Source organism: Oryctolagus cuniculus, chromosome 18 (assembly GCF_051225735.1).
Source record: "Oryctolagus cuniculus isolate XC-2025 breed Fujian yellow rabbit chromosome 18, ASM5122573v1, whole genome shotgun sequence".
Taxonomy (NCBI): Eukaryota; Metazoa; Chordata; class Mammalia; order Lagomorpha; family Leporidae; genus Oryctolagus; species Oryctolagus cuniculus.
Window position 1 is genome coordinate 76,367,490 of NC_142884.1, and position 23,575 is coordinate 76,391,064.

At 64.2% G+C, this 23,575-nt stretch overlaps 1 protein-coding gene across 1 annotated transcript in view; it reads left to right on the forward strand.

Moving 5' to 3' along the window:
- The window catches only part of CRISPLD2 (cysteine rich secretory protein LCCL domain containing 2), a 48,984-nt gene extending 29,051 nt beyond the window's left edge, over nucleotides 1–19,933 (forward strand). Inside the window, exons 11-15 of the mRNA XM_070061856.2 lie at nucleotides 1,362–1,405; nucleotides 2,726–2,798; nucleotides 4,357–4,432; nucleotides 10,467–10,600; nucleotides 17,579–19,933. Coding sequence (XP_069917957.1) covers nucleotides 1,362–1,405; nucleotides 2,726–2,798; nucleotides 4,357–4,432; nucleotides 10,467–10,600; nucleotides 17,579–17,633 — 382 coding nt within the window. The 3' untranslated portion in view covers nucleotides 17,634–19,933. The remainder of the gene's footprint in view (nucleotides 1–1,361; nucleotides 1,406–2,725; nucleotides 2,799–4,356; nucleotides 4,433–10,466; nucleotides 10,601–17,578) is intronic.
- Nucleotides 19,934–23,575: the final 3,642 nt, after the last annotated feature.

Sequence of the window (23,575 nt, forward strand, 5' to 3'; positions counted from 1 at the left end):
GTTCCTGCTCGTGGCGGCACCTCCAGGTGCCGGCCGCTTGCTGTTCTGTGGCTAAGGGGGATTGCACTACTCCCCCCAGAAACTACTCCCGGCTGGGGCCGAGAACAAGTGTCCTGTGGCTGTTAGGAGGTGGGTCCCGAGGCGGCCCGTGCCACCGCTCCTGCGGCTGTTACAAGGAGTTGTGAGGCCACGCGGGAATTCTGTAAGGGTGGGGCGGGGCCCTGGGAGGGTCTCAGGTGCAGGTGATGGGGTGCTGCCGTGTCCTCTCTCAGCTGGGGCTCTGCTCGGGGCCAGGTAAACAGAACAGCAGGAGGTCTGCAGAGCACAAACGGGCTATGGGATGTCTGCGCAGGCAGTCACGCTGGGGTGTGGCCAGCGCTGGCCTCTTGCGTGGCCTCGGTCCCTCCCACAGCTGGCTTTGCCTCTAAAGCAGGGCTTCCTCACGCGGTAGGATTCTGGGGCCCGTGAACAGAGATGCAAAGCTGATCGGTTTCATTCTTGCCAACTACTGATTGGCCTTTAACCTCTCCTTCCATGACGAATGCTGGCCTCAGAGCGGGCTGGTGGGGCTGGTGCCCTCACTGGAACCCTGCGGCCCCTGCTGTGGTTTCGGGGTGGGGGGTGAGGGGTGAGAGATCCCGTCTGGATCCCGCTGGGGAAGCTAGGTGATTCCTAGCCGCAACTCTGACATGAATTTGTTTGACTGTTTTATAGTGGCTGGTTTCCTTTGTGACATTTTAAAATGAACTTACGTTGTTTTTTGTATTACAATTGATTGGCATAGCTTTTGAGAATTTTCTATTTAGACATTTCCATTTGCAACCTTTTCTTTTGCAATTTTTTAAAAAAGATTTATTTATTTGAAAGTCAGAGTTACACACACACACACGGGGTGGGGGTGGGGTCTTGCATTGCTGGTTCAGTCCCCAGTTGGCCTCAGCACCCTGAGCTGTGCCCACCCGAAGCCAGGAGCTGCTTCTGGATCTTCCATGTGGGTGCAGGGACCCAAGCACCGAGCCATCTTCTGCTGCTTTCCCAGGTCATAGCAGGGAATGCGATCAGAAGTGGAGCAGCCAGGACCTGAACCAGCGCCCATATGGGATGCCGGCGCTGCAGGTGCGGCTACCCACTGTGCCACAGCTCCGGCCCTGATTATATTGTTTTAAAAATCTTTATTCTGAGTAGGGCTCCACTGGGCCTGCTGGAGGAGTCCTTGGTACCAACAAGGTTAAGCTCTGCTCTAGAACATTCTAAGAGATTTGGGGTGAGATGGGAGAAAACAGGAAGTGTCGCGTGGGCGGCCCCGAGCGGACGCGCCCTGCACCCGGTTGGTTGGCATCACCTGGCGTTTTCTCTTCCAGCAAGTACAAGCCTTCCGGCTCCTTCCTGGTGTCCAAGGTGAAAGGTCAGTGGCCACCTCCCCAGGACCCTAACCCTCGGGTGTGCGCGCACTCTCACGCCCCATAGCATCGTTGTTCTCAGAATTGTGATTCCTGAGGGTGTCGTTTCTTTATCTCCTCTCTGAAGACGCCTGAAATTGGCCCCAGTAGGTGGACCAAAGACACGGGCCTGGGGCTGCCACCTGATGTCTCAGAAATACTGCCGCCCGGGGCTGGGTGGCTGGGAGGCCTCCCTGGTAGTGTGGAGAAGGATTCTGAGGCCCAAGTCTGGGCTCGGCAGAAAGCGGAGCTGGGTGGCTGAGTGGTTAGAGCCAGGGACAAGAGAAGGGTGGGGGGAAGTGTGCCCAGCAGGTGCACATGCGGGGCAGGGGGAGCGGGAGCGGGAGCGGGTGGCTGACGGTTGCCCAAGCTGAGCCACTATCTGCCATGACCACGGGCAAGCTGCAGGGAGAGGCCCTGCCCCCGCATCCTCCCTCCGCCGACCCCCACTGTGGGACCCTGGTCACCCCGCTGCGGCGCGGGCTCGGGTTAGGTCACTGGAGTGACTAGTGGCCTTGTCTTTGCACACCACAAAATAATGCCTGTGTGTTCCAGCCGGCTTTAAAAACAGACACACGTTTTAAAGAACGACTTCGCGGGAGTTCTGCCAGCCGGGGGAACCGCCGGGTACCTGTGGGCGGACACCCCGGTTGCTTTCTCCTGTGCGATTCACGGCACGCGCCAGCCGGTGACACTCTCGGTGGGGAACCGCGTGGCATTTGGGGGCCGAGTCGGTCCTTGAAGCATCGTGTGCTTCTCTGCCCTCCAGTGTTCTTCTAAGCCTGGTCGTTTTTTTTTTTTTTTAAGGATTTATTTATTTATTTGAAAGGCAGAGTTTACAGAGAGAGAGACAGAGAGGTCTTCCACCCACTGGTTCACTCCCCAGCCAGGGTTGGGCCGGGCTGGAGCCAGGAGCTTCTTCCCCGTCTCCCACGTTGGGGCAGGGGCCGCCTCCGCTGCTTTTCCCAGGCCGTTGGCAGGGAGCTGGGTAGGCAGTGGAGCAGCCGGGACTCGAACCTGTGGCCTGTCCTTACGTGTTGTGTTTATACCCAACAAACAACCTTGCGCAAGAGTCACCCTCGATCCAGACACACACAGGCCTTGGGGGTGGTCTCACTCCAGGGTGGCCCTCAGCTAGCTATGGGGTATCTGGTGGGTTCTGGCCCCAACTCTGTTCAAGCCCCCCCCCCCAGCCCAGAGTCAGCAACCCATTTCACTGACTGGTAGCCTGAGGCCTAGGCTTGCCGGGGACCTGACCCTTGCCCACCGCTGTGTTCTCTTCACAGTGCAGGACCTGGACTGCCACACCACGGTCGCTCAGCTCTGCCCATTTGAAAAGCCCATGTCCCACTGCCCGAGGTGCGTGGGGAGAAGCAGCCGGCCGGGGCGGGGGTCCTGCCCCTCTAGAGCCGACGTCTGGTGTTCGTGCCTGGGGCTGGGAGAAGCAGCTGCCGCGTGCTAGGTGGCATCCGGAAGTCAAAGGTTTTGGGTGCTAGGCCCGGGCGCCCAGGCCGCTTCCCCAGGCGGCTGGTGCTTGGTCCCGGTCGTGGCTGCCGGCTGGGGTTACCGGCTGGGGTTACCGAGCGGGGACAGCATCAAGACAGCCCCCAGCACCCGCACCACCAAAAGCCCCAGTGCGTGAGCCCTGTGTGCCCTGGCCCACGTGACGGGGAAAGTGGCCGGAGGCTGGGCTGACTCTGCCGAGACGAATGACCTTGAGCGCGTGCCTGTCTGAGGTCAGCGTCGAAAACCCAGGAAGCAGCTGTCCTCAGCCCCTCCCAGTGAGCCGTTGTCTCCTGTCCTCGGCCCCCTCCAGTGAGCCGTTGTCGTCTGTCCTCGCTGCGATCTTGTCTGATCGCGTTAGAGGCAGCTGTTTTGAAAGATCGGCTTTATCCAGGCATGCGATGGGACGGCCCAGCGCGAGGCCACAGTTCTGTGTGTTGCGACCAACACCACCGCCGCAGTCGAGATGCACCTCCCACCCTCACCCTGCCCACCACGGGGTCTCCTTGTCTCCAGGCAGGGTGGGCTCCTGCCCTCAAGACCCACCCAGGTGTGCAGGGCGTCCGGGACTCGTCTTCGAGCAGGGCGTGGCGGTTGGTGTCCCAGGTCTCGGTGGGAATGATGCATCACTACCGAGGATAAACGGTGTCCCCGCAGCACCCTGGACCCAAGGTCCATCCTAAAGCGAAGCTTCCCCGGCCCGCGGTGGCTGAGGCTCGGCCCTGTTGCAGATTTATAAATGCGGTGGGGGGGGGGTGTGTGTGTGCCGCGTGTGGAGGGCAGCACAGCTCCGTGCAGGCTGGTGCTGTAGCACACGTGGTCCCTCTCCTGGGCCTCGGGACGCACAGGTTCTCGGGAGACGATCGGCGGAGACCCCCAAGATCCGGGCGAGGAGACGCCCCCGAGGGAGCCTGGGTAGGGAGAGGGGGCTAGAAGGGCCAGCTCCTTCCCTGTGGGCCCCTCCCCGGTGCCGCTGCGCCCTGCACAAGCGGCCGCGGCTTTTCTCAAACGTTGAAGAGGAGCAGAAAACAATTGCAGCAAACCCAGCAAGAGAAACTGGCGGCGTTCGTGGTGTGAAGCTGCACCCAAAGAGAGGGGCAGAGGGTGTCCTCGCAGGCCCCGGCACCACCCTCCAGGCTCTGCTTGCCCGGCCCATGGTTCCCGGCCACCATGTTGGTTTTCTGGTCCGCCTCTAGGCCCCGCCCCTCTCAGTCCTGCCCCCTCTAGGCTCCGCCCCCTCAGCCCCGCCCCCTCTCCGCCCCGCCTCCTCTAGGCTCCGCCCCTCGCCCCCTCGTGCCCCTCTGTGCGTGGTGTGAGGCTGCCCAGCGGCGGGGGAGGCGTGACCGCCACTGTAGGGAGCGAGGTCTGGTGTCGCCGGCTGGGGCGGCCGCGTCACAGCCGTTCTGTCTTGCAGAGTGCGGTGCCCAGCGCGCTGTAGAGACGAGCCGTCCTCCTCGGCACGCGTCATCGGGACCAACATCTATGCAGACGTGAGTATGTGGTCTCTGGTGCCCACCGCCATATCACGTGCAGACCCCAGACCCCGAGGGCCCCGGTCTGCGCCCTGAACTAAGGCTGCGCAGGTCCACCGCCGGGACTCCTGGCCCCGTCCGCAGGGGTGTTGGCACCGCTGCCCAGCCGGGTGCTGCTGTTCCCCAGGCGTTGTGGGGGGGGGGGGCGAGGCCTTGGGGCCGCACCTGCTCAGCTTGGCCAGGTGCTCCGCAGTCGGACACACTGCGGAAAGCCAGGGCCCAGCCGGGGACCAGCTGTGCTTCTGACCGCGCACGCACAGAGCTGGCAGGAGAGGCGCGCGTGGCCCCGCGCTGGCAGCTTGGCCACAGCGCTGGCTGCTGCCGCAGTCCCCGCCCCCCGCCCCCCCCACCCCCGTGACTCTGGCAGGGAAGCCAGAGCCTGACTTTGTGAAGCCCCTCCCTGCGCCCACCTGTCCAGGACCTACCTGGGGAGGCAGTGACCCACACAGGTGCACGAGGGCCCAGCCGTCTGGCCAGCAGGCTGTGCGGTCTGGCCAACCTGCTGGCCTCTGTGCCGAGGCTCAGGGCTGGGGTTCTGTGCTACAGGGACCACCCTACCTCTCAGCCTCTCAGCGAGTCTTGGCCCCTCGCTCCTCTGCAGGTGATGTCTTACTCCCTCCCCCCACCGACGTGGCAGAGGTCCCCTGTCCTTTGAGGTCGAAGCAACCTTGGTGACAGCTCTCCCCACCCCCGTGTCTCTTCTCTTTGAACGAGTGCTTTCCCTTCTTGCAAGCTGTTGGGCTGAGACCGGGTTCTGAAGGCCAGGGTCTTCACGCAGGAGTTGTCCCTTGTTAGGCTGCGTGCTGGACCCGAGCTCCTTCCTGTGTGCAGAGACTGATTGCGAGCGAAACAAAAGGGTGGGCAAAACTATGCAGACGCTGCAGACGGCGTTACCGGCTGAGAAATGGGGATTGAAGGTTGACCGTGGCCAACAGGGCGGAACAGCCCCGGAGGTGCGGTGTCTGAAGAAGGTAGGGAAGTCCTGGCGTCCGTGCCCCACAACAGACGTGAAGCAGACAGAGAAGGTGGCTCGGGGCGCAAGGAGAGCAAGACGGACGCTTGGTGAGGACACAGAGCGGCCTTTACAATTCACCCCCTCGAGGGATCCGTTTCCCTGGAGGAAGGAAGCCCGGCTCAGCTGGGCCCACCGCTGGCTGTGCGGGGGCAGGGGCAGGAGAGGGGCAGGAGAGGATGGGGAGGAGGCAAGGAGGAGCCGCCTCCACCCTGCGCTGGTTTCTAGGTCACTCCGTGTTCTGGGAAATGCTGCTGGCTTTTGGAAAATGTCTGTGCAGCCGAGAGATTTATTTTGGGAGCGCTGTCTCCAGACCTCCGAGGGCCCATTGCTGCGATTCTTGGCAGGCCCCCCTCCCTTTGTGGGGAGCTGGGCTGGAGCCACAGGGCGGGGCCCACAGGGCAGCGCCTGGGGCAGGAGCCCCCAGCCTCAGGCCTGGCCCGATGGTTGACGAGGCTTCCCTCTCTGAGCCCCGGGCTGCCTGCCCCCGGCGGTGCTGGGCACAGCTCTCACACCTGTGCCTCTGCTGGCTGCTGCCGGCATTTCTGGCTGGGGTGGAGCCAGGGAACCGGCACGGCTCACCAGGTCCCAGGTGCGGGGGGCGCTGCTGGTCTGGGACTTGCTGTTGAGGACCCTGGGCTGGGGGTCCTCTGGGGGTCTTGTCCTTGCCCGCGATGGGGGCAGTGACACTTGACTCCTTAGCTGTAAGCGGGCACCTGCCGTGCCCTTGGTCCTCCCTGCCACTGCCCCGTGCTGAGTGTGGCCAGAGGCCTGGCTCTGCTGTTTATTTCCCCGCGGAGGGACTTGGGACAGGGCATCTGGCCTCCCTGACCTTGGTGGCCTGTCCACTGATAACACCCACCCTGGAGGCTGGAGTAGCACCCGCCCAGGTGGAATCGTGACCTGTGCAGAGCCCTGCTTCTCAGAAGCCAGACTCCGAGGGCTGGCACTGGTCCCACAGGCAGCGAGCGTGGGTACCAGTCATCAGTAAATGTTGAGGTGTTCGCATCCCGTGAAAGAAAGTGGACACTTGGAGGCTTTCCCGCGTGTGTGGGGCAGGCGGGGTGTGGGAGGAAGGCAGGCAGAGCCGGGGAACACTCACTGGGCATCAGTGGTCAGAGAGGTGGGTGTGGCCTGGCAGTCACCCAGGGTGGGAGCTGTGCACACCCCCACCAGCGGCTTGATGTCTGTGTCGCTGGTCCCCAGGGGTCCTACACAGATGGGAGGCCACGGATGTCATCGGTGTCGGCCGTGGCGAGTTGGCGACACCGCAGGGACAGGTCCCCCTGGCAGTCCGGGGCCTCCCTTGTGGTCAGGCAGTCACAGTGCTTGGGGAGGCAGCAGTGACGCCAGCCCTGCCTGCCAGCTGGGACAGCCAGCGCCGCACCGCTCACGGCCAGGTCGCCTCTGAACCGACCTCCCAACCGCAGGGCTCCCTGCTTCTCTCCAAGGTGGGAGGCAGAGTTAGGGCGGGAGGGAGGGAGCGGGAGAGAGAGCTTCCGTCCGCTGGCTCACTCCCCAGATGGCTGCAGCAGTCAGGGCTGGGCAGGCTGAAGCCAGGAGCACCGGACTCCATCGGGGTCTCCCACTCGGCCCTCCTCTCGCTGCGTTCCTAGGCGTGTTAGCAGGGAGCGGGCTCGGAAGTGGAGCAGCCGGGACTCAGCTGGGACGCTGGTGATGCGACTGTGGCTTTACCCACTGCACCACAACAGCGGCTCCCCGTAGTGCTTTTTTTTTTTTTTAAAGATTTATTTATTGATTTGAAAGTCAGAGTTACACAGAGAGAGGAGAGGCAGGGAGAGAGGGAGAGAGGTCCCCCATCCACTGTTTCACTCCCCAGTTGGCCGCAATGGCCAGAGCTGCGCCGATCCCAAGCCAGGAGCTTCTTCCAGGTCTCCCATGTGGGTGCAGGGACCCAAGGACTTGGGCCATTTTCCGCTGCTTTCCCAGGCCACAGCAGAGAGCTGGATGGGAAGTGGAGCAGCTGGGACCCGAACCGGCAGCCATATGGGATGCCAGCACCGCAGGCAGCGGCTTTACCAGCTATACCACAGCACCAGCCCCAGTATTGCTTTTTAACCTTTGAATTGGAAACTTGCGGCTCTTCCTCTGGAAGGACCCCTGCCCGTTGCGCTCCCAGACAGCGGGGCCTGGGGCCCGGGGAGCCGTGTCCTCGGCGCTGCTCCGCTGAAGAGCACACGTGTGTCGGTGCAGGGCAGAAACGCCGGCTCGCAGCCCCGCCGTGAGTTGGCAGTCCTTGCTCCGGCCTGGGGTCGGGGCGTGTGTGGATTCCAGCACGTTCCAGGGAACAGCGGCCACGTTCCAGGGAACAGCGGCCACGTTCCCTTCTCAGGGAGAGGTGGATTTCCCGTGCCCGGCAGCAGCCCCTGCTCGGAAAAACGTGGGTTTTGAAGGGCAGGCCAGGCCAGGCGGTGAGGAGGCAGTGGCTTGTGGGGCTGTTCCTGCGCAGGCCTAGACACAGACACCCCGCGGGCAGGTCCCGGAGCCCACGCAGCCCGGCTCCCACGTGGGTGTCGCCTGTCCCATCCGAAGGCTGGTTCAGAGCGCAGGGGCTTCAAAAAGTTCATGGAAAAGGGAATTAAAGAGCAGGTTTGTGGGACTCCATTTGGCCTAGAAGTCAGGTGCTGGCTAGGATGCCCGTGTCCCTCACCAAATCCCAGGCTTCGGCGTTAGCGCCCGCTCCCGACTGCAGCTTCCGGCGGCTGCCAACTCCGGGAGGCAGCACCGATGACGCTGGTAGTTGGGTCCCTGCCGCCCACACGGGAGACCCGGATCGAGTCCCAGCTCTCGGTTTCGGCCTGGACCGGCCCCAGCTGTGGTGGGCATTTGGGGAGTGAGCCGGGGATGGGACTCTCTCTCTCTCTCTCTCTCTCTCTCTCAGGTAAAAAACTTATCTTTTTATAAAAAGCTAATCTTGATGCACAAAATTTTGAGATTCACGCATAGCATAGGAGGGGGAAAGCGCGTGGAAAACGTGTGTTATGTAAAATCTGTGCGAGAATTTCGGGATGTTTCCCACCGGAATCATCTTTTAATTCCACCTCTGTGAACGTGTTGCACACAAAGCTTTTTTTTTTTTTTTGCTGTGGGTCCTGAGACCCTCGCTGTCTGCAGCCTTGGAAACGCTCAGGGCCCCCACACGGCTGAGGGCGGCACTAGGGGGCGCTGCCGAGCAGTCGGTCCTGGGCCTTGGGGCAGCCCCTCTGTGTCGGGGGTAAAGTACGGTCGATGTGTTGGGTACATTCACCTAGTGGGGAGCTGGGTCTCCATCAGGTTCTTGTCACGCAAATCTGCGCCCCTGTCCCCTCTGAACCGCGGCCTGGTTGCCCCCCCCCCCCCCAGTTCCGGCAGCCCCACAGCCCCATCCCCCAGCCCATGTCCAGGGCGTCACTTCTCTTCCCAGCCCCGGGAACCTCCCAGGATTCTCTGTGGCTCCGTCTTGCTTGCTCCAGGAAGGGGCCCTGGCGTGGCTGAGAGGTGGTCCCCGTGGCTGCAGGTAGATCAATGCTGCAGCTCCCCCCCGCCAGCCCCGCCCCAGCCCAGGACCCCCACCTCAGTGAGGTTTACGGTTTTTTTTTTTCCCCCAAAGAAACCTTTTATTTATGTTTTTTTTTTTTTTTTGACAGGCAGAGTGGACAGTGAGAGAGAGAGACAGAGAGAAAGGTCTTCCTTTGCTGTTGGTTCACCCTCCAATGGCCGCCGTGGACGGCGCACCGCGCTGATCCGATGGCAGGAGCCAGGTACTTATCCTGGTCTCCCATGGGGTGCAGGGCCCAAGCACTTGGGCCATCCTCCACTGCACTCCCGGGCCACAGCAGAGAGCTGGCCTGGAAGAGGGGCAACCGGGACAGAATCCGGTGCCCCAACCGGGACTAGAACCTGGTGTGCCGGTGCCGCAAGGTGGAGGATTAGCCTAGTGAGCCGCGGCGCCGGCCAAGAATAGAAATTTCTAAGTACAACGTTAGGAATACAGTGATTTTTTTTTCCCACCATTCCCGCCCCCCACCCCCACTCCCGCCCCTCCTCCCCCACTCCTGCCCCTCCTCCTCCTCCCTCTGCCCTCCCCAGTCCCATTCTCTGTTAAGATTCATTTTCGGGCCGGCGCCGCGCTCACTAGGCTAATCCTCCGCCTTGCGGCGCCGGCACACCGGGTTCTAGTCCCGGTCGGGGCGCCGGATTCTGTCCCGGTTGCCCCTCTTCCAGGCCAACCCTCTGCTGTGGCCAGGGAGTGCAGTGGAGGATGGCCCAGGTGCTTGGGCCCTGCACCCCATGGGAGACCAGGAGAAGCACCTGGCTCCTGGCTCCTGCCATCGGATCAGCGCGGTGCGCCGGCCGCAGCGCGCCGGCCGCGGCGGCCATTGGAGGGTGAACCAACGGCAAAGGAAGACCTTTCTCTCTGTCTGTCTCTCTCACTGTCCACTCTGCCTGTCAAAAAAAAAAAAAAAAAAAAAAAACAACAACAACAACAAAAAAGATTCATTTTCAGTTGACTTTGTACACAGAAGACCAGCGCTCTGCTAAGTAGAGATGTGAACAGTTTGCCCACATTCACTCACACAGAACTGAAGTTTCACAGTTAATTCTCACAGTGCAGCTCCCTGAGGACAGAGGTGCTGCGTGGGGCGTCCGTGCACAGTGACTCCTGTTGTTGATTTAGCAATTGACACTCTCACGTATGATGGCAGCGGCCACCCGAGGCTATGCAAGCCTTTTGTGACCACAAACTCCAGCAGCATTTACAACAGGGCCAGGAGCAAAGTGGAATTCTCTCCTCCCTCCAGAGAAAAGTACCTCCTCCTCTGACGGCCCCTTCTTTCCGCTGGGCTCTCACAAGGCCGTGCTGCGGGCGGCCGTGTCCTCGGCTCCCCGCCACGCAGCGTGACAGGAGGGCCCTCCCCGGCGGCCGCGGCGCACTCGGGGCCCGGGCACCCACACTGACCGCGGCCCCTCTGTTTGCAGAGTTCGGGCATCTGCAGGGCGGCCGTGCACGCGGGGGCCGTCGTCGATGAGCTCGGGGGTTACGTGGACGTGATGCCGGTCGACAAGAAGAAGAGCTACGCGGGCTCGCTCAGGAACGGGGTGCAGTCGGAGAGGTAGGGCGGCTTCCCGGGCTGCTCACGTGGGGGCTCTGAGCGTCGCGTGCTCGTCTGGGGACTGGGGACAGTTGTCGCGCCTGCCCTCGGGCTGCTGTGGGCCGGCGGCCAGTACTGAGTGGCGTCACTGCAGAGTGCGTGGAGGCCGCCCCTGCTGGCCGCGTGGGGCGCAGCACAGGGGTGCGCAGGCTTCTCCCACTGGGGGTGGGGGCAGATCTTCCGGCCCCGCAGGCGGAGGATTGGCCTATTGAGCCGCGGCGCCGGCCTGGGTATGCCTTTCTAGAATGTTCCTCAGAGAGGGCCCAGCCTAGTCGGGGCCTAGCCTGCTTTCTGGTCTGCACGCTCACGCTCACGGGCGTCACAGGCCCCGGAGTCCAGGGGCCCGCGTTGCAGTGCTGCGTTGCCTCTCAGGAGTGTCACAGGCTCTGAGCAGGCGCTGGCCCTTCCTGAGGCACGGCCCGTCTGTCCGTCGGGGGCACATCCGGGTCTGCTCGGCAACCCCGACAGCTGCCACAGCCGGCGGCTCAGCAGAACCAGTGTCCTCCCGGGGGTGGGCAGGCGGCCGCTCCCGCGACCCCTCCCCTCTCGTGTGTCGTCCCTCTGTGGACTGTGTCCCTCACGTCCTCCTCGGGTCCGGACCCCCGCAGGCTGCACGAGGGCCCCCTCGCAGGACGCGTCTCCCCGGTGCAGGTGGCCTGGCCCTGCCCTGTGCCGAGAGGTCGCAGTGATCTCAAAACACCCCATGGCGGTGCCGCCCCTCGGTCGCCTGTAGGGGGTGCTCACAGCAACCATTACCTGGGGGGCAGTAGGGCCACAGGCCCCATGGCCTGGGCAGCTCACTGGGGTAGCCCTTTCCCAGGCACCACGCCCGGCCTGCAGGGTTGGAAGTGCTAGGAGTGGCTCAGGAGTGACGGCCGCTGTTGTGAGCCCAGGGTGCAGGTGCTGAGTGGCGGGCACGGGGCCCACACCCCGGGTGACTGATGCGGCTGGCAGGGCCCGAGCACTGTGCATGCATTGCGGGCCTTCTGAGACCACCCAGGGGGCCGTGAGCCCTCGAGCCCCACACGCAGGCAGGGCTGGGCGGCATCAGGACCCTGCTTCCCTGTTGCTGGCTGGGTCGCCAGGGACAGGCCTGGGCCCCTCCTCTGACACAGGGGCCCGTGCGAGGCTCCGATGGATCCATGTGTGACAGGGCGGGAGTAGGGGCAGTGGGTGGCCTTTGTGGCCGTGGCGTGGCTCCTGAGCTCTGTCCCAACCCTCCAGCCACGTGGTTCCTTCCAGGTGCACTCGTGATGGGCTAGGTGCCAGGACCCAGCGGTGATCAGTTCCCCGGGGTCTCTGCCTGGTGGGACTCGCCCTCTAGCAAGTTCTGAGGCTTTGTCCCCTAGAAAATCCTGCGTATTTCACAAAATGAAGTGAGGAGAGTTGGGGTCCCTGGGGCTGGGCTCCGGGGAGGCGACCCGAGCGTCGCTGCTGCTTCCCGGGCGTGCCAGGCCCTCCTGGCCGTGTTGGGGCTGCGAGCTGGGACCAGCAGGGCTGGGCGTGCAAGGCCCCGGCTAAGGAGCACCTGCCAGTTGCTGGCCCTCCTCCCCGGGGGGCTTGTTGCCTCTCCACAGCGTCCCTGAGCGGGGGTGGATGACACGGCACCAGGGTGGGGCGGGGGGCGGCGTCAAGGAGGGCAGTGCGGGAGCTGGGAGCGACGGGGCCGGCGTGGTCACAGCCCCTGCTCCCCTGTTCCACGGGACCTCCGCGCTCACTGTGCAAAGCAGGGCGCTGGGAAGTTTCCCCCGCTGGGAACCAGGCGTTGCACGCAGAGGCCGGCCCTGTCCCCCGCGGAGGCCGGGACCCTGCAGTGTCAGCGACGGCCCCGTGGGAGATGTGAGAGCTGACTGCCCGCGGACGGCTCCAGCCCCTCGGTCAGACACGCACCACGCAGCCTCCCGACAGCCCTGTGGGGGGGGGGGGGCGCGCTGGTGCACTCCCCCACCCGCACCTGATGGACAGCAGAGGAAGCTGAAGGTGTCTGCGCGCTCTCGGGTGAGCTGGGAAGTGGATGAGTGCCAGCTCGGGTGTTGTCCGACGCGGGGACGGGGTTTTGTGTTTGTTTTGTGTGTGTGCGCTAAGATTTATCCATTTGAAGGGCAGAGTTAGAGGGAGAGATCTTTCATCTGCTGGTTCACTCGTCAGGTGGCTGCGCGGCCAGGGCGGGGTCAGGCAAACCCCAGAGCCAGGAGCTCCATGTGGGCCTCCCACGTGGTGCAGGGCCCAGGCACTTGCGCCATCCCCTGCTGCTGTCCCTGGTGCGTTGGCGGGAGCTGGATCGGAAGTGGAGCAGCCGGGACATGAACCGGAGCCCGCATGGGACGCTGGTGTCACAGGCGGCGGCGTTACCTGCTGCACCGCAACACCGGTGCCGGGACTGGTTTTAGAGAGGCTTCCAGGCAGCTGGAAGCCGCGGTGACAGCTCCTGGACCTCCTGGTGTCCACACGTGGCCGTGTGCAGAGCTGTGTGGGGGCGCACGGCTGTCCCAGGGTGAGCTCACGCGTCGCTTACGGGCGGCTCCTTCGAGAGGCACCACCGCGGGGCTGTGGCCGTGGCTGGGAAGCCAGCAGGTGTATCCTGTGTGCCACACGCAGGCTTCGCCAGTTCCTGGTGGCCGAGGTGGAGAGAGACAGCAGAGAGACTTAGAATTCGTGTTCTTTAACCCGACACATCCATGATGTCATCATTTGAAACAGAGAAGCGGTTAGTGAGACTTCCACGCTCTTTCCTAGTTTGTTCGGGACGAACTCTGACTTGGTCTGTTTTCCTCGGACAAGCCCCTCCCGGGTGCTTGGTGGCTGCCCGTGGCAGGGGCCACTCCGGGAGTCTGAAGGCGTGGGTGACTGGACGTCTCCGTGCGTGTGCAGAGATCCTGGGAGGCGGCAAGTGTGGGGCAGTGATCCTCAGAGCTCGTGGGCTCCGCACCGGCTGCCACGCCAGGCTGCTCCTGGGCTCCGGGGTCCTGCCCATAACCAGCGTTTCTCAGCCTCTCTGCACGCTCGCCCAGCTAGCCCCGCCCCCAGCCCAGTGGCCCCACTTTGTCCATTAGGAGGGGGCCGCACACAGAGGTTGGGTCCCTTGTGCGGTCACCCAGGTGACGGGGGAACAGCTGGGACATGAACCCAGGCCACCTGCCCCGAGATCGGCTCCTGGAAGCAGCACCCTGACTCCTTCTACCCGGACAAGCCACTGCCGTGGGGCACAGACCTCCCGAGGAGGGGCCGGGGCGGGCCTGCAGGCTTAGCGCTGGTTCCTGGCTTTAGACGTTTCCAGAGTGGAGAACCAGAGCCCCGCACAGTGCCTGCTCTCGCAGCCGCTCGCCGCCCCCAGGGGCTCGCAGCACGCACAGGCGTCTGCGCAGGCGTGTGGCACCGTCCTCTGAAACTGCGCTACCGTCAGAGGTGCCGTGGGCTTCACAGTCAGCTGAGGAGGCCCAGCAGCCCCGGGCTGGGCTCCGGGCAGGACGACCCTCGTGCCGCCCGCGCAGCCCGCGTGGGCCACCCTGGGACCCAGGCAGGACGACCCTCGTGCAGCCCGCGTGGGCCACCCTGGGACCCAGGCGGGACCCGCGGCTGCCTTAGCTGAGGAGCCCCTGCCAGTCGCTGCCCCCGGCCCCTGGCGGGCTCGCCGCCTCTCCGCGGTGTCCCGGGGAGGGCTCCTGTAGGAACACGGCAGGCAGATGCGTGGACTGGGCCCAGAGGCATGGACTTCCCAGCCGGGCTCCTGCTGCTGAGACTGACCTGTGTCCACTGGGCCTTGAGTTTCCTGGAAGACTGGTAGAGTGGGAGATGCTGGGGCGGGGTTGAATCCTTTAAACAAAACAGCCTCATGCACACACACATACACGCACATAGATACAGTCACACAGACACACGCAGATACACACAGACACACATGGACACACACAGATACACACAGACACGTGCACACACGCAGATACACACAGACACACATGCACACACGCAGATACACACAGATACACGTGCACACACGCAGATACACACAGACACATGTGCACACATGCAGATACATACAGACACACGTGCACACACGCAGATACACACAGATACACGTGCACACAGAAACACACAGAGACAGATAATACACACGTGTACACAGACACAGGTGTACACAGATACACAGGTATAGGCACACACGTGCACACACAGATGCACACACACAGACACACAGATACTAGACACGTCTGGTCTGGCCGACAGCCCCAGTGGCTCCCTTGTCCCCTGGCTGCGGGGGGCTGTGAGTGTGAGGACCCACTGCCCACCTGCAGGGTCTCCAGCCCAGGGTGAGTCCAGTGGGCTGTGAAGCCCCGAGACCTTGCAGACACGGGGCCTGGCCACTGTGCAGAGAGCTGGGGGCTGCAGAAGCCTGGGGCTCCTGCCGCCCTGAGGACGGGGCAGGGCCCTGGGGTGTGAGCTGTCCAGTGAGCAGTAGGCCAGCCAGGTCGTCTCAGCCCCAGGCAGCCGCTGTCCGCCGCCTCCTGGCCCGCCAGGAGCCGCTGGCCTGCGTCCGGCCGCCTGCTGGCTCTTGGCTTCTCTTCACAGCCGCTCTCTGGGAGTGCTCCCATCTGATACACGCTTCGAAAGTTCAACCCCGGGGTAGCCAAGTGCACAAAGCTGCCGTGGGGGAGGCCGACAAACAACCAGGGATTCCACACGGCTGAGGCTTGTGCGTGTGCCCAGGCTGCCTGCCTAGTGCGGGAGCCTCCAATTCGGGGTCTCAGACCCCAGCCCTGAGGGGGTCGTGGTGACAAGTCCCGCCGGAGCTGTGCTCGTCCGCCGCGCTGTGCAGCCAACACACTGCCCAGAAACGGTCAGCCTGAGTCTCTGGATGCCCTTCCCCGGGGCCAGCATGGAGCCTGGACCCCGAGTCCCCGGGAGTGCTCCCTGGGCGTCGGCTCTGCGACGTGCGGTCTGGCAGCCGCCGTCTGTCCGTTGGGCCAGCACTGCCACTGCTCAGCTTTCCCCGGGCTGCCTGTGCTCAGACGGGAAGTTTTGATAGTTAGAGGAGGGGAGGCAGAGAGAGAGAGGGTGGAGGTCTTCCATCTACTGGTTCACTCCCCAGATGGCTGCAATGGCTGGAGCTGGGCTGATCTGAAGCCAGGAGCCTCCTCCAGGTCTCCCATGTGTGTGCAGGGGCCCAAGCACTTGGGCCATCTTCTACTGCTTTCCCAGACCACAGCAGAGAGCTGGATGGGAAGTGGAGCAGCCGGGACTTGAACCAGCGCCCATGTGGGATGCCGGTACTGCAGGCGGCAGCTTTACCTGCTACACCACAGCGCCGGCCCCCAGAGCCCCTTTGTACCACGCACCTGGCACAAATGCAGAGCGTCACTGGCATTCGGCAGGCGGCGTGCGTGTGCTTCCCAGCTCCACACGCTCACCGCCGCAGCCAGGACCGATGGTGCTGGCTTGGGCGTAGACACGTGGGTCAGGAAAGCACCCATCACGCTGACAGCCGGGGGTTTCAGCCGGAGTCCACGGTCAGCGGGCGGAGTAGGGTCCCCACAGTGGCGCCGGGACAGCCAGACGTGGGCAAGCAGAACTTGGAGCCGGGGCCTCTGCCTCACGGCGGCTGCAAGCATGGACTCCGCGTGAACTGTAGGCCTGTGTGTGAGAGCCGGACACGCCAGCCCAGCAGCGAAGACACGCATGTGCCCTGTCTGAGTCCAGCCGCGGTCCGCGCAGGCCCTGGGAGGCAGCGGGAGTGGCTGCAGTCCCGGGTCCCCGCCACCCACGTGGGGGGCCTGGGGTGAGCTCCCAGCCGGGGGCCAGTGCGGGCTTTGGGGGAGTGACTGAGCGGATGGAAGCCCTGTTGGTCTGTCCTGACCAACAACAAGTAGAAAAACCTCACAGGACAGCAAACTTAAATACTCACAGCCTTGAGTCAGGCAATGGTTTTCAGATGCGATGCCAGAGTGTAATTCAAGTGGAAAAAAAAAGAGAAACTGGGTTCAATCACAACTTGGAGCGTTTATGCCGTAGCAGTGAGCATTAGGAAAACAGAGATGGGTCCCGCCTGGGAGAGCGCCTCTGTGGGCTGTGTCCAGGAAGGGGTCTCTGGGGTGTGCGCCCAGCCCCCTGCAGCCCAGCGTTAAGGCGGAGAGCCCAGCTCGAAGCCAGCGGGGGCCTAAGGGCGCCGGGCGCCGTGAGTCGCCGGAGAAGGGAGATCCCAGCCACGGCGACTGCGGCCACGGCAGGCTCCCGAGGGGTGGGCGGGTCCCACGTGGGCCGTCCCTGTGCCACGACCTCCCCGAGCCGCACAAAGGAGGTGGCACTGGCACACGTTCCAGCCCCGACTGCCGCACACGGGGCCGCCTCCTGCGTGGCTCTCCGTGAAGTTTCCAGCACAGAGAGCAGGGGGCTGGGGGACACCCTGCGGGTGACCGAAATCCTCTCGGCCTGGATAGCAGAGGCGGTTGTCCAGTCCCACGCGGGCTTTAGAACCAGGGGTCGTGCACGTGAGAGGGGGCGGCCCTGGGGCACCGCCCTTGGCCGGCTGCAGCACCTGCTTCCTTGGTGCCGAGCGCTTCCTGCCCCCAGCAGTGGGTCACCGCTGCCTGCTGCCTCTCACTGCTCACCTGTACACCGAGGAAGTGAGCGGCAGAGCGCCCGCCCGGCCGGCCGGTGCCGAGCCCTGACGCTCAGCCTGTTGAGTGAGCCGCGTTGGTGCGGGACAAGCCAGGTGGCACAGAGCGGGCTGGTGGAAGCCTTGGGCGGTGAGCCCGACTCTCACGGGCCAGGGCTGGTGCCGCGGTGAGACGTAGCCTCGGCACCCTGACCTGCCCCGCTGAGGCTCGCCAGCCAACGGCCCCCTGCCGTGGGAGGACCCTGGGCCTTGGCTGTGCTCCTGACCCCCCGCCCCCATCCCTACCGCGGCCCCGGTCCCTCGGTAACACACTCTCCCTTCTCTTTCAGCCTGAGCGCGCCTGGGGACGGCAAGGCCTTCCGGATCTTTGCGGTCAGGCAGTGAAGTCCAGCACCAGGCGCTGGGGCACGTCCTGCACAGGACTTCGGGGTTCTGCTTGTTACTTTACAGCGCTGGGTGGGTGTGGGTGGGAATCTGGACGGTCAGGAGCCCTGTGAGTGGCGTCTGACGTCTCTCCCTCTGTGGTCCCTGGCGAGGTGTCGTCTTGGGCCTCGGGTCTGGGCTGCAGGACTGGTGCCCCGTCCCGCTGGGGGTCTCCCTCGGGGGCCCCGACCCGTCTCTGAGCTCGCTGCCGAGTGCTCTCTTGGTGGTGGACGGAGGGGGAGGCCCGCACAGCCCCCGCAGCGAGGCGTCCAGGGCCGCAGGGGCAGCGGGAGGAGACACAGAGTGAGCTTCGGGAATGGAGCGAACGGACTTATTTAAAAACAAAAGCCGCGGTCCTTCCCTGCCCCGGGGAAAACTGGGCTCGATGTTTGCTGGTCAAACGGCCGGGGCGGGAGAGGCCCAAGCGCCCTGGCAGGCGCTGGCGCGGTGCCCCAAGCAGGCCGGTCCTGCGCCCAGCAGTGCTGGCTCAGCGGAGCCCCGGGACCCCGCGCGCTGTGTGGCCACGACGTTTGGTCCCATCGAGGACCGAGGATCGGGATCCTCTCTGCTCCCTCTGCGGCTGCCCTGCAAGTGCTGTGCTTTGCCGCCCACGTTCTCGGGGCTCCCGGTCTCCCCCGGGTCCCCTGAGCCGGCTGAGAACGGCGGAGAAGGCTGCTCTGTGGCTGGTCTTTGGGAAGCCGACCGAGCGCGCAGCCTCCCCGGGTGGGCAGGCGTTGGGTGACCTATTTTTCAGGGGTGGGAGGACCGGATTCCTGGGCGCATTCCTCACTGAGGTTCGCGGCTCTGTCTGGTTGTGAAACCCACGGCGGCGCCTGGGCAGCGCGAGAGGGGGACCCTGGCAGGACCACACTTCCTGTTTGTGTGGCTGGCTCCTGCCCGCGGCTCCCCTCCCCACGGCTCCGGGAGCGCCGTGTCTCTGGCTTCCATCACTTCGCGAAAGCTCTGCCGAAGCCAGGAGTTTGCCTGGTGACGTGAACGCCCCGGCTGTAGATGGCTCTGCAGGAGCTATGACTCAGCCGGTGTCCCCCGCCGGGCTGGCCCGCCTGTCCCCCTCTCCACGCCGGCTCCCCGTGCGTGCGAGCTCCCTGACGAAGCACTTTCAAGGTCAAAGACGCGCCTGGAGCAGCTCTGCCTGGAGGCCTCTCCGCTTCATTGCGTCCCCGACTCTGGGTGATGGGCAGGTGGCGCTCTCTAGGCCCTGATGTCGAGTGCCGAAGGTCGGAGGGGAAAAGCGTGTGCACCCCCACCCTCCCCGCGACGTCTCCGGGCTGGAGTGGCGCAGCCTGTGACAAGCCGCGTCGAGGCCGCCACGGGGTCTTCAGGAGTCCTGAGCCGCCGGGACTGGCTCCCAGGGGGCTCCTTTCTGGAACTCCCAGGGTTTGCCCGGGGCTGGCATGGTGCAGTGAGCTAAGCTCCTGCCTATGACACCTGCACCCCGAGTCGGGGCGCCAGTTCGAGTCCCAGCTGCCCGCTTCCCAGCCGGCTCCCTGCTAAGGTGCCCGGGCAGCAGCAGGAGGTGGCCCGAGTGCTCGGGTCCCTGCCACCCCTGTGGGAGACCCAGAGGGAGTTGCGGGCTCCTGGCTTTGGCCCGGCACGGCCCTGGCCGTTGCAGCCATTGGGGAGAGTGAGCTCCTGGAAGGAAGCCCTCGTTCCCACCCCGTCTCTCCCTCCCTCCCTGTCACTCCGCCTTTCAAATAATTGAAAAATAAGTTACAGCCCTCAAGCTCCTAGAGCTGTCACCCAGGCCCGGGGGCAGGAGGGGCGGCCTCGCCCACAGCCGGCCTGGCCATTTCCGTCGGCACGAACGTTTCGCAGTCGGAGCCATTTTTCTTCGGAAGACAGAAACAAGACTACAAAGGAGAAGCCCCTGTCAGCGGGCTGCCCCTCCATCTGCGGTCCCGGCGGCCTCAGCCCCCCCCCCCCAACCTGCCCTGCATTTACAGCAAGGCGGGGTCGCGAGGCCGAAGGGCAGCTCGCAGGGGGTGGGCGGAGAGCACCTGCCGGGCCCTTGGGCCGGGCTCGCTCAGCCCGCCGTCCGCCTGCCTTTTCTCTATGAAAAATGCCGTCTTCCTGCTTGCTGTGTGCCGGAGCTGGTTGTACGTGTGTGCGTGCGCTTGGCGTGAGCAGGGGTCCCGCTGTCGCTGTCGGCGCGGTGCAGCCGGGCGCGTTTCTGCCGTGTCTGTAACATGTCTATGAGGAACAAGTCCCAACCATTTGTGAAATAAAACCTCTGAAACCTACTGCAGACTCTGCTCTCTGTGTCCGGCAGGGGCCGGGGGCGGGACAGCGGCCATGGGGGGTGCACCAGTGCAGGCAGAGTCCGGCTCCCGGGGGCTGGGGCAGGGCCTGCCCCCGCGCGTCTCAGGAGCCCCTGGCGCTGCGGGTGCCGCTGGCCCCCAGGTCACACTGCGCGCGGATGGGTCAAGTTCCTGCTCCCCCTGTTCTAACCTGCTCGGGTTCCTATAACAAACCCCAGCGATCTACATCCCAGGTCTGGGCTCCAGCAGCGTTGGCGTCCTCGGAGGCCTCTCCCCGGTCTGCAGGCGGCCGTTGCGTGTCCTCACCCGGGCTGCTCTCTGGGCGTGGGCAGCTCTGGGGTCGGTCTCCTTTTAAGGGCACAGGTGGTGGCGGCTTCAGGCCCACCCTTAGAGCCCATTTAGCTGTAATCGCCGCCTCCACAGTGACGTCCAAATGCATCCACGTCGGAGCCCGGAGCCGGGAGTCAGGCCGTGACAGGCTCCCTCCTCCAGGCCCTGGCCCCAGGCTGCCCCGCCTCCTCCATGGCCACGTGGTCTCCTGTTCCAGGGCACGGGGCTCCCTCCTCCCAGGCCCACCATGTTGGTCGGCTTTTTGCCACTACAGTGAAATAGCCCAGATGAGCCGCCCACGGAGGGAGACTTGCCTGGCTCATGGTTCTAGAGCTTCAGTTGCGGCAGCCGCACGGCTGGGCTTCTGAGGAGGGTGGTGGGCCTCAGGGCAGGGAGCTCGCGGTGAGCCGGGCAGGAGCGAGTGCACACGGGGCCCAACCCGGCTGTTAGAACCGCTCAGCTCGCCAGTTAGCGGCTCACGCACTCCCCGGGGCTGTCGGCCTCCCACACGGCTCTGCCTGTGAGCGCCGTACTTGGATTATTGTTCTACACTCTCAGTACCATCAGCTTAAAAAGGCTTACTCCGGGGCCAGTGCTGTGGCACAGTGGCTAGGCCACTGCCTGCGGTGCCACCATCCCGTGTGGGCTCCAGTTCAAGTCCGGGCTGCTCCACTTCTGATCCAGCTCCCTGCTGTGGCCTGGGAAGGCAGCAGGGAGGGGGAGGGGATGTTGGTCCTAGTGCTTGGGCCCCTGCACCCTTGTGGGAGAACTGGATGGAGCTCCTGGCTCCTGGCTTTGGCCTGGCCCAGCCCCGGCTGATGCAGCCTTTTGGGGAGTGAGCCAGTGGATGGAAGACCTCCCTCCCTCCCTCCCTCCCTCACTCTCCCTTTCAAATAAGATAAAATGCTTTTTAAGTTTACTTAATTTTTTCTTAATTTTTTCATCCACTGGTTCACTGGCCCAGAGGCCGGAGCTGGGCTGGGCCGGGCTGGGCTGGGCTGGGCTGGGCTGGGCCGGGCTGGGCTGGGCCGGGCCGGGCCGGGCCGGGCCAGGCCGGCTCTGGAGCTGGGAGTCTGGGTCTCCCTTGTGAGGGGCAGGGACCCAGATGCTGAGCCCTCACTGCTGCCCCCCAGCGGCCACACTGAGAAGCTGCAGCCGGGAGCCAGAGCCTGAGCTGCAGGACGCAGGGGTCTTAGCTGGTGGGGAAAGGCCCACCACGCCGGCAACTTCAGCCGGTGATCAGAGGCACACAGCCCACTGTCGCGGCCTCACCACGAGGCTGCTGCCTTGCCTTTCCCACTGTGGTGGGACGGTTTTCCTCTGCAGTAAACATAACACAGAAGTGCTAAGGTTGCAGGGTTGGGTGACAATGGCCGATGCTTTGTGAGTCGCGTCCGCGGGACGGGGCTTGGGGGGGCTCCCCTCCTGCCTCCCGCCCTCAGCATCTGCGCCATCCCTGCCTGCTTCTCACCCCCCAGGACCCCACCATCCCGCGCCCCCGCCTGCCCTGGGGCTGCCGGCCTTGAAGTTGCCACGGCAGCCAAGGAGGTGGAGATGGGGTATGATTGGGCGGGGACCTGCCAGCCCTGTGTTAATTTTGGGCCGGATACTGTGGCTCCCCCAAGGACCCGCTGAGCACAGGGCGCCCCCAAGGGACCACGGACAGGGAGCGCGGCCTTCCCTCCTCCCAGCCCTGGTACCTGGGACAGCGCCGCGTGGAGCTACATCACAGCCCCCCCACCCCAGCTGGCGCCTGACCAGGAGGGGAGGGGGGCTGGGCCGTGCTGGCTGTGGGCAGCTCTAAAGCGGGGGTTCTCAGGCCCCCAGACCTGCAGCATCCCGATCCCGCGGGGCCCTTGTTAGGAATGGACCCCCTGGCCCCACCCTCGTGCCGCTGAGCCCAGGCCCCCAGGGTTCCTGGTGCGCTCTGTCGGATGCTGTCCACCCTGAGGACAGCGGGCAGGCGTGACTCCAGGGCAGGAGCTCGGCGAGTCCAGGCTGCCTGGCCCAAGTCTCCGCCAGCTCTGGTCCTGTCTTCCTGGTCACAGGACAGCGCCATGCTGCTCGCTGTCCCTGGCTGGAGGCAGGAAGAGGGGTGGGAGCAGGGCGGACCTCCTCACACTTTCTTTCTCGCGCGAGAAAAGCTTTGCCAGTGTCACCCAGCAGCCTGCCCTGTGTCCCTGGCACCCAAATGGACCACGTGCCTGTTCCTCAATCCCACACAGACAGAACCAGAACGTTGACATGGGAGAAAGGAAGGCGGGACAGGGTGGTGACAGCTGTCACTGAAGATTACCCTGGCAGGAGCCAGCGTGGCGCCGAGGGTGTTCAGAGCCAGGACTGGGACTTCCTGAGCTGTGCCACACTGGGCACGTGGCTGCCTCTCTGAGCACTGTCACCCGTCTTGTAGAGGGCACAGCGAAGGGTGTCTGTGTTCTAAGGCTGCTTGCAGACTAAATGCAGGCAACTCGTGCGTGCACAGAGCACGTGCCACAAGGTTGCTGTCTGTCTCCCAGGGCTGAAGCCCCTGCTCGCCGTGCCGGCGTCTCGGAGCGCCTGTTCGATTCCTGGCTTCTCCACTCCAAGTCCAGCTCCTTCCTGAGGTGCCTGGGGTGGCAGCTGATGATGGCCCGAGTGCTCAGGCCCCCGCCACCCACGTGGGAGACCAGGATGGAGCTCCTGGCTCCTGGATTTGGCCTGGTCCAGCCCTGGCTGTGTGGCCACTGGGGAGTGAACCAGCAGATGCATTCTCTCTCTCCCTCCCTCCCTCTTTCTCTCTCTCTGCTTTTCAAATAAGTAAATGAATCTTTAAAAAAAAAAAATGAATTCCGATGAGTGCGAGTCACAGGGCGACAGATTCCTACCAAGTGGAACAAAGGACATTCTAATGGTCAGCGATGCCCAGAGAGGACCCCCCCCCATCGAGAGGGAGCGAGTCCCCCCCCCCGGAAGAGGGCGTGTCCCTTGCTGTATCGGACTCCCAGAGTAGACCCTCCTCTTCCTGCTGCACCCCTCTCCTGGCCCCTGGGTGCAGTGGAGGATGGCGTCCTGAGCCCTCCACCCCTGGCCCCTGCAGAAGCCGGCACATGCAGCCTGGGCGGCCCTGTGGGTGGCCGGGCAGCAGGGGGTCCCCGGGATGGAAGTGTCTGCAAATCCACCTTCCTCCACAGGTTCTGCTGCGAACCCAGACCTGCCCTAGACGCCACCGGGGCTTAAGAAGTCTCCAGGCCCTTTAACAAGTCCGGTGCCGACGGCACGGTTTTGAAAGCCTGGCAAATTCCTTTTCCTCCTTCG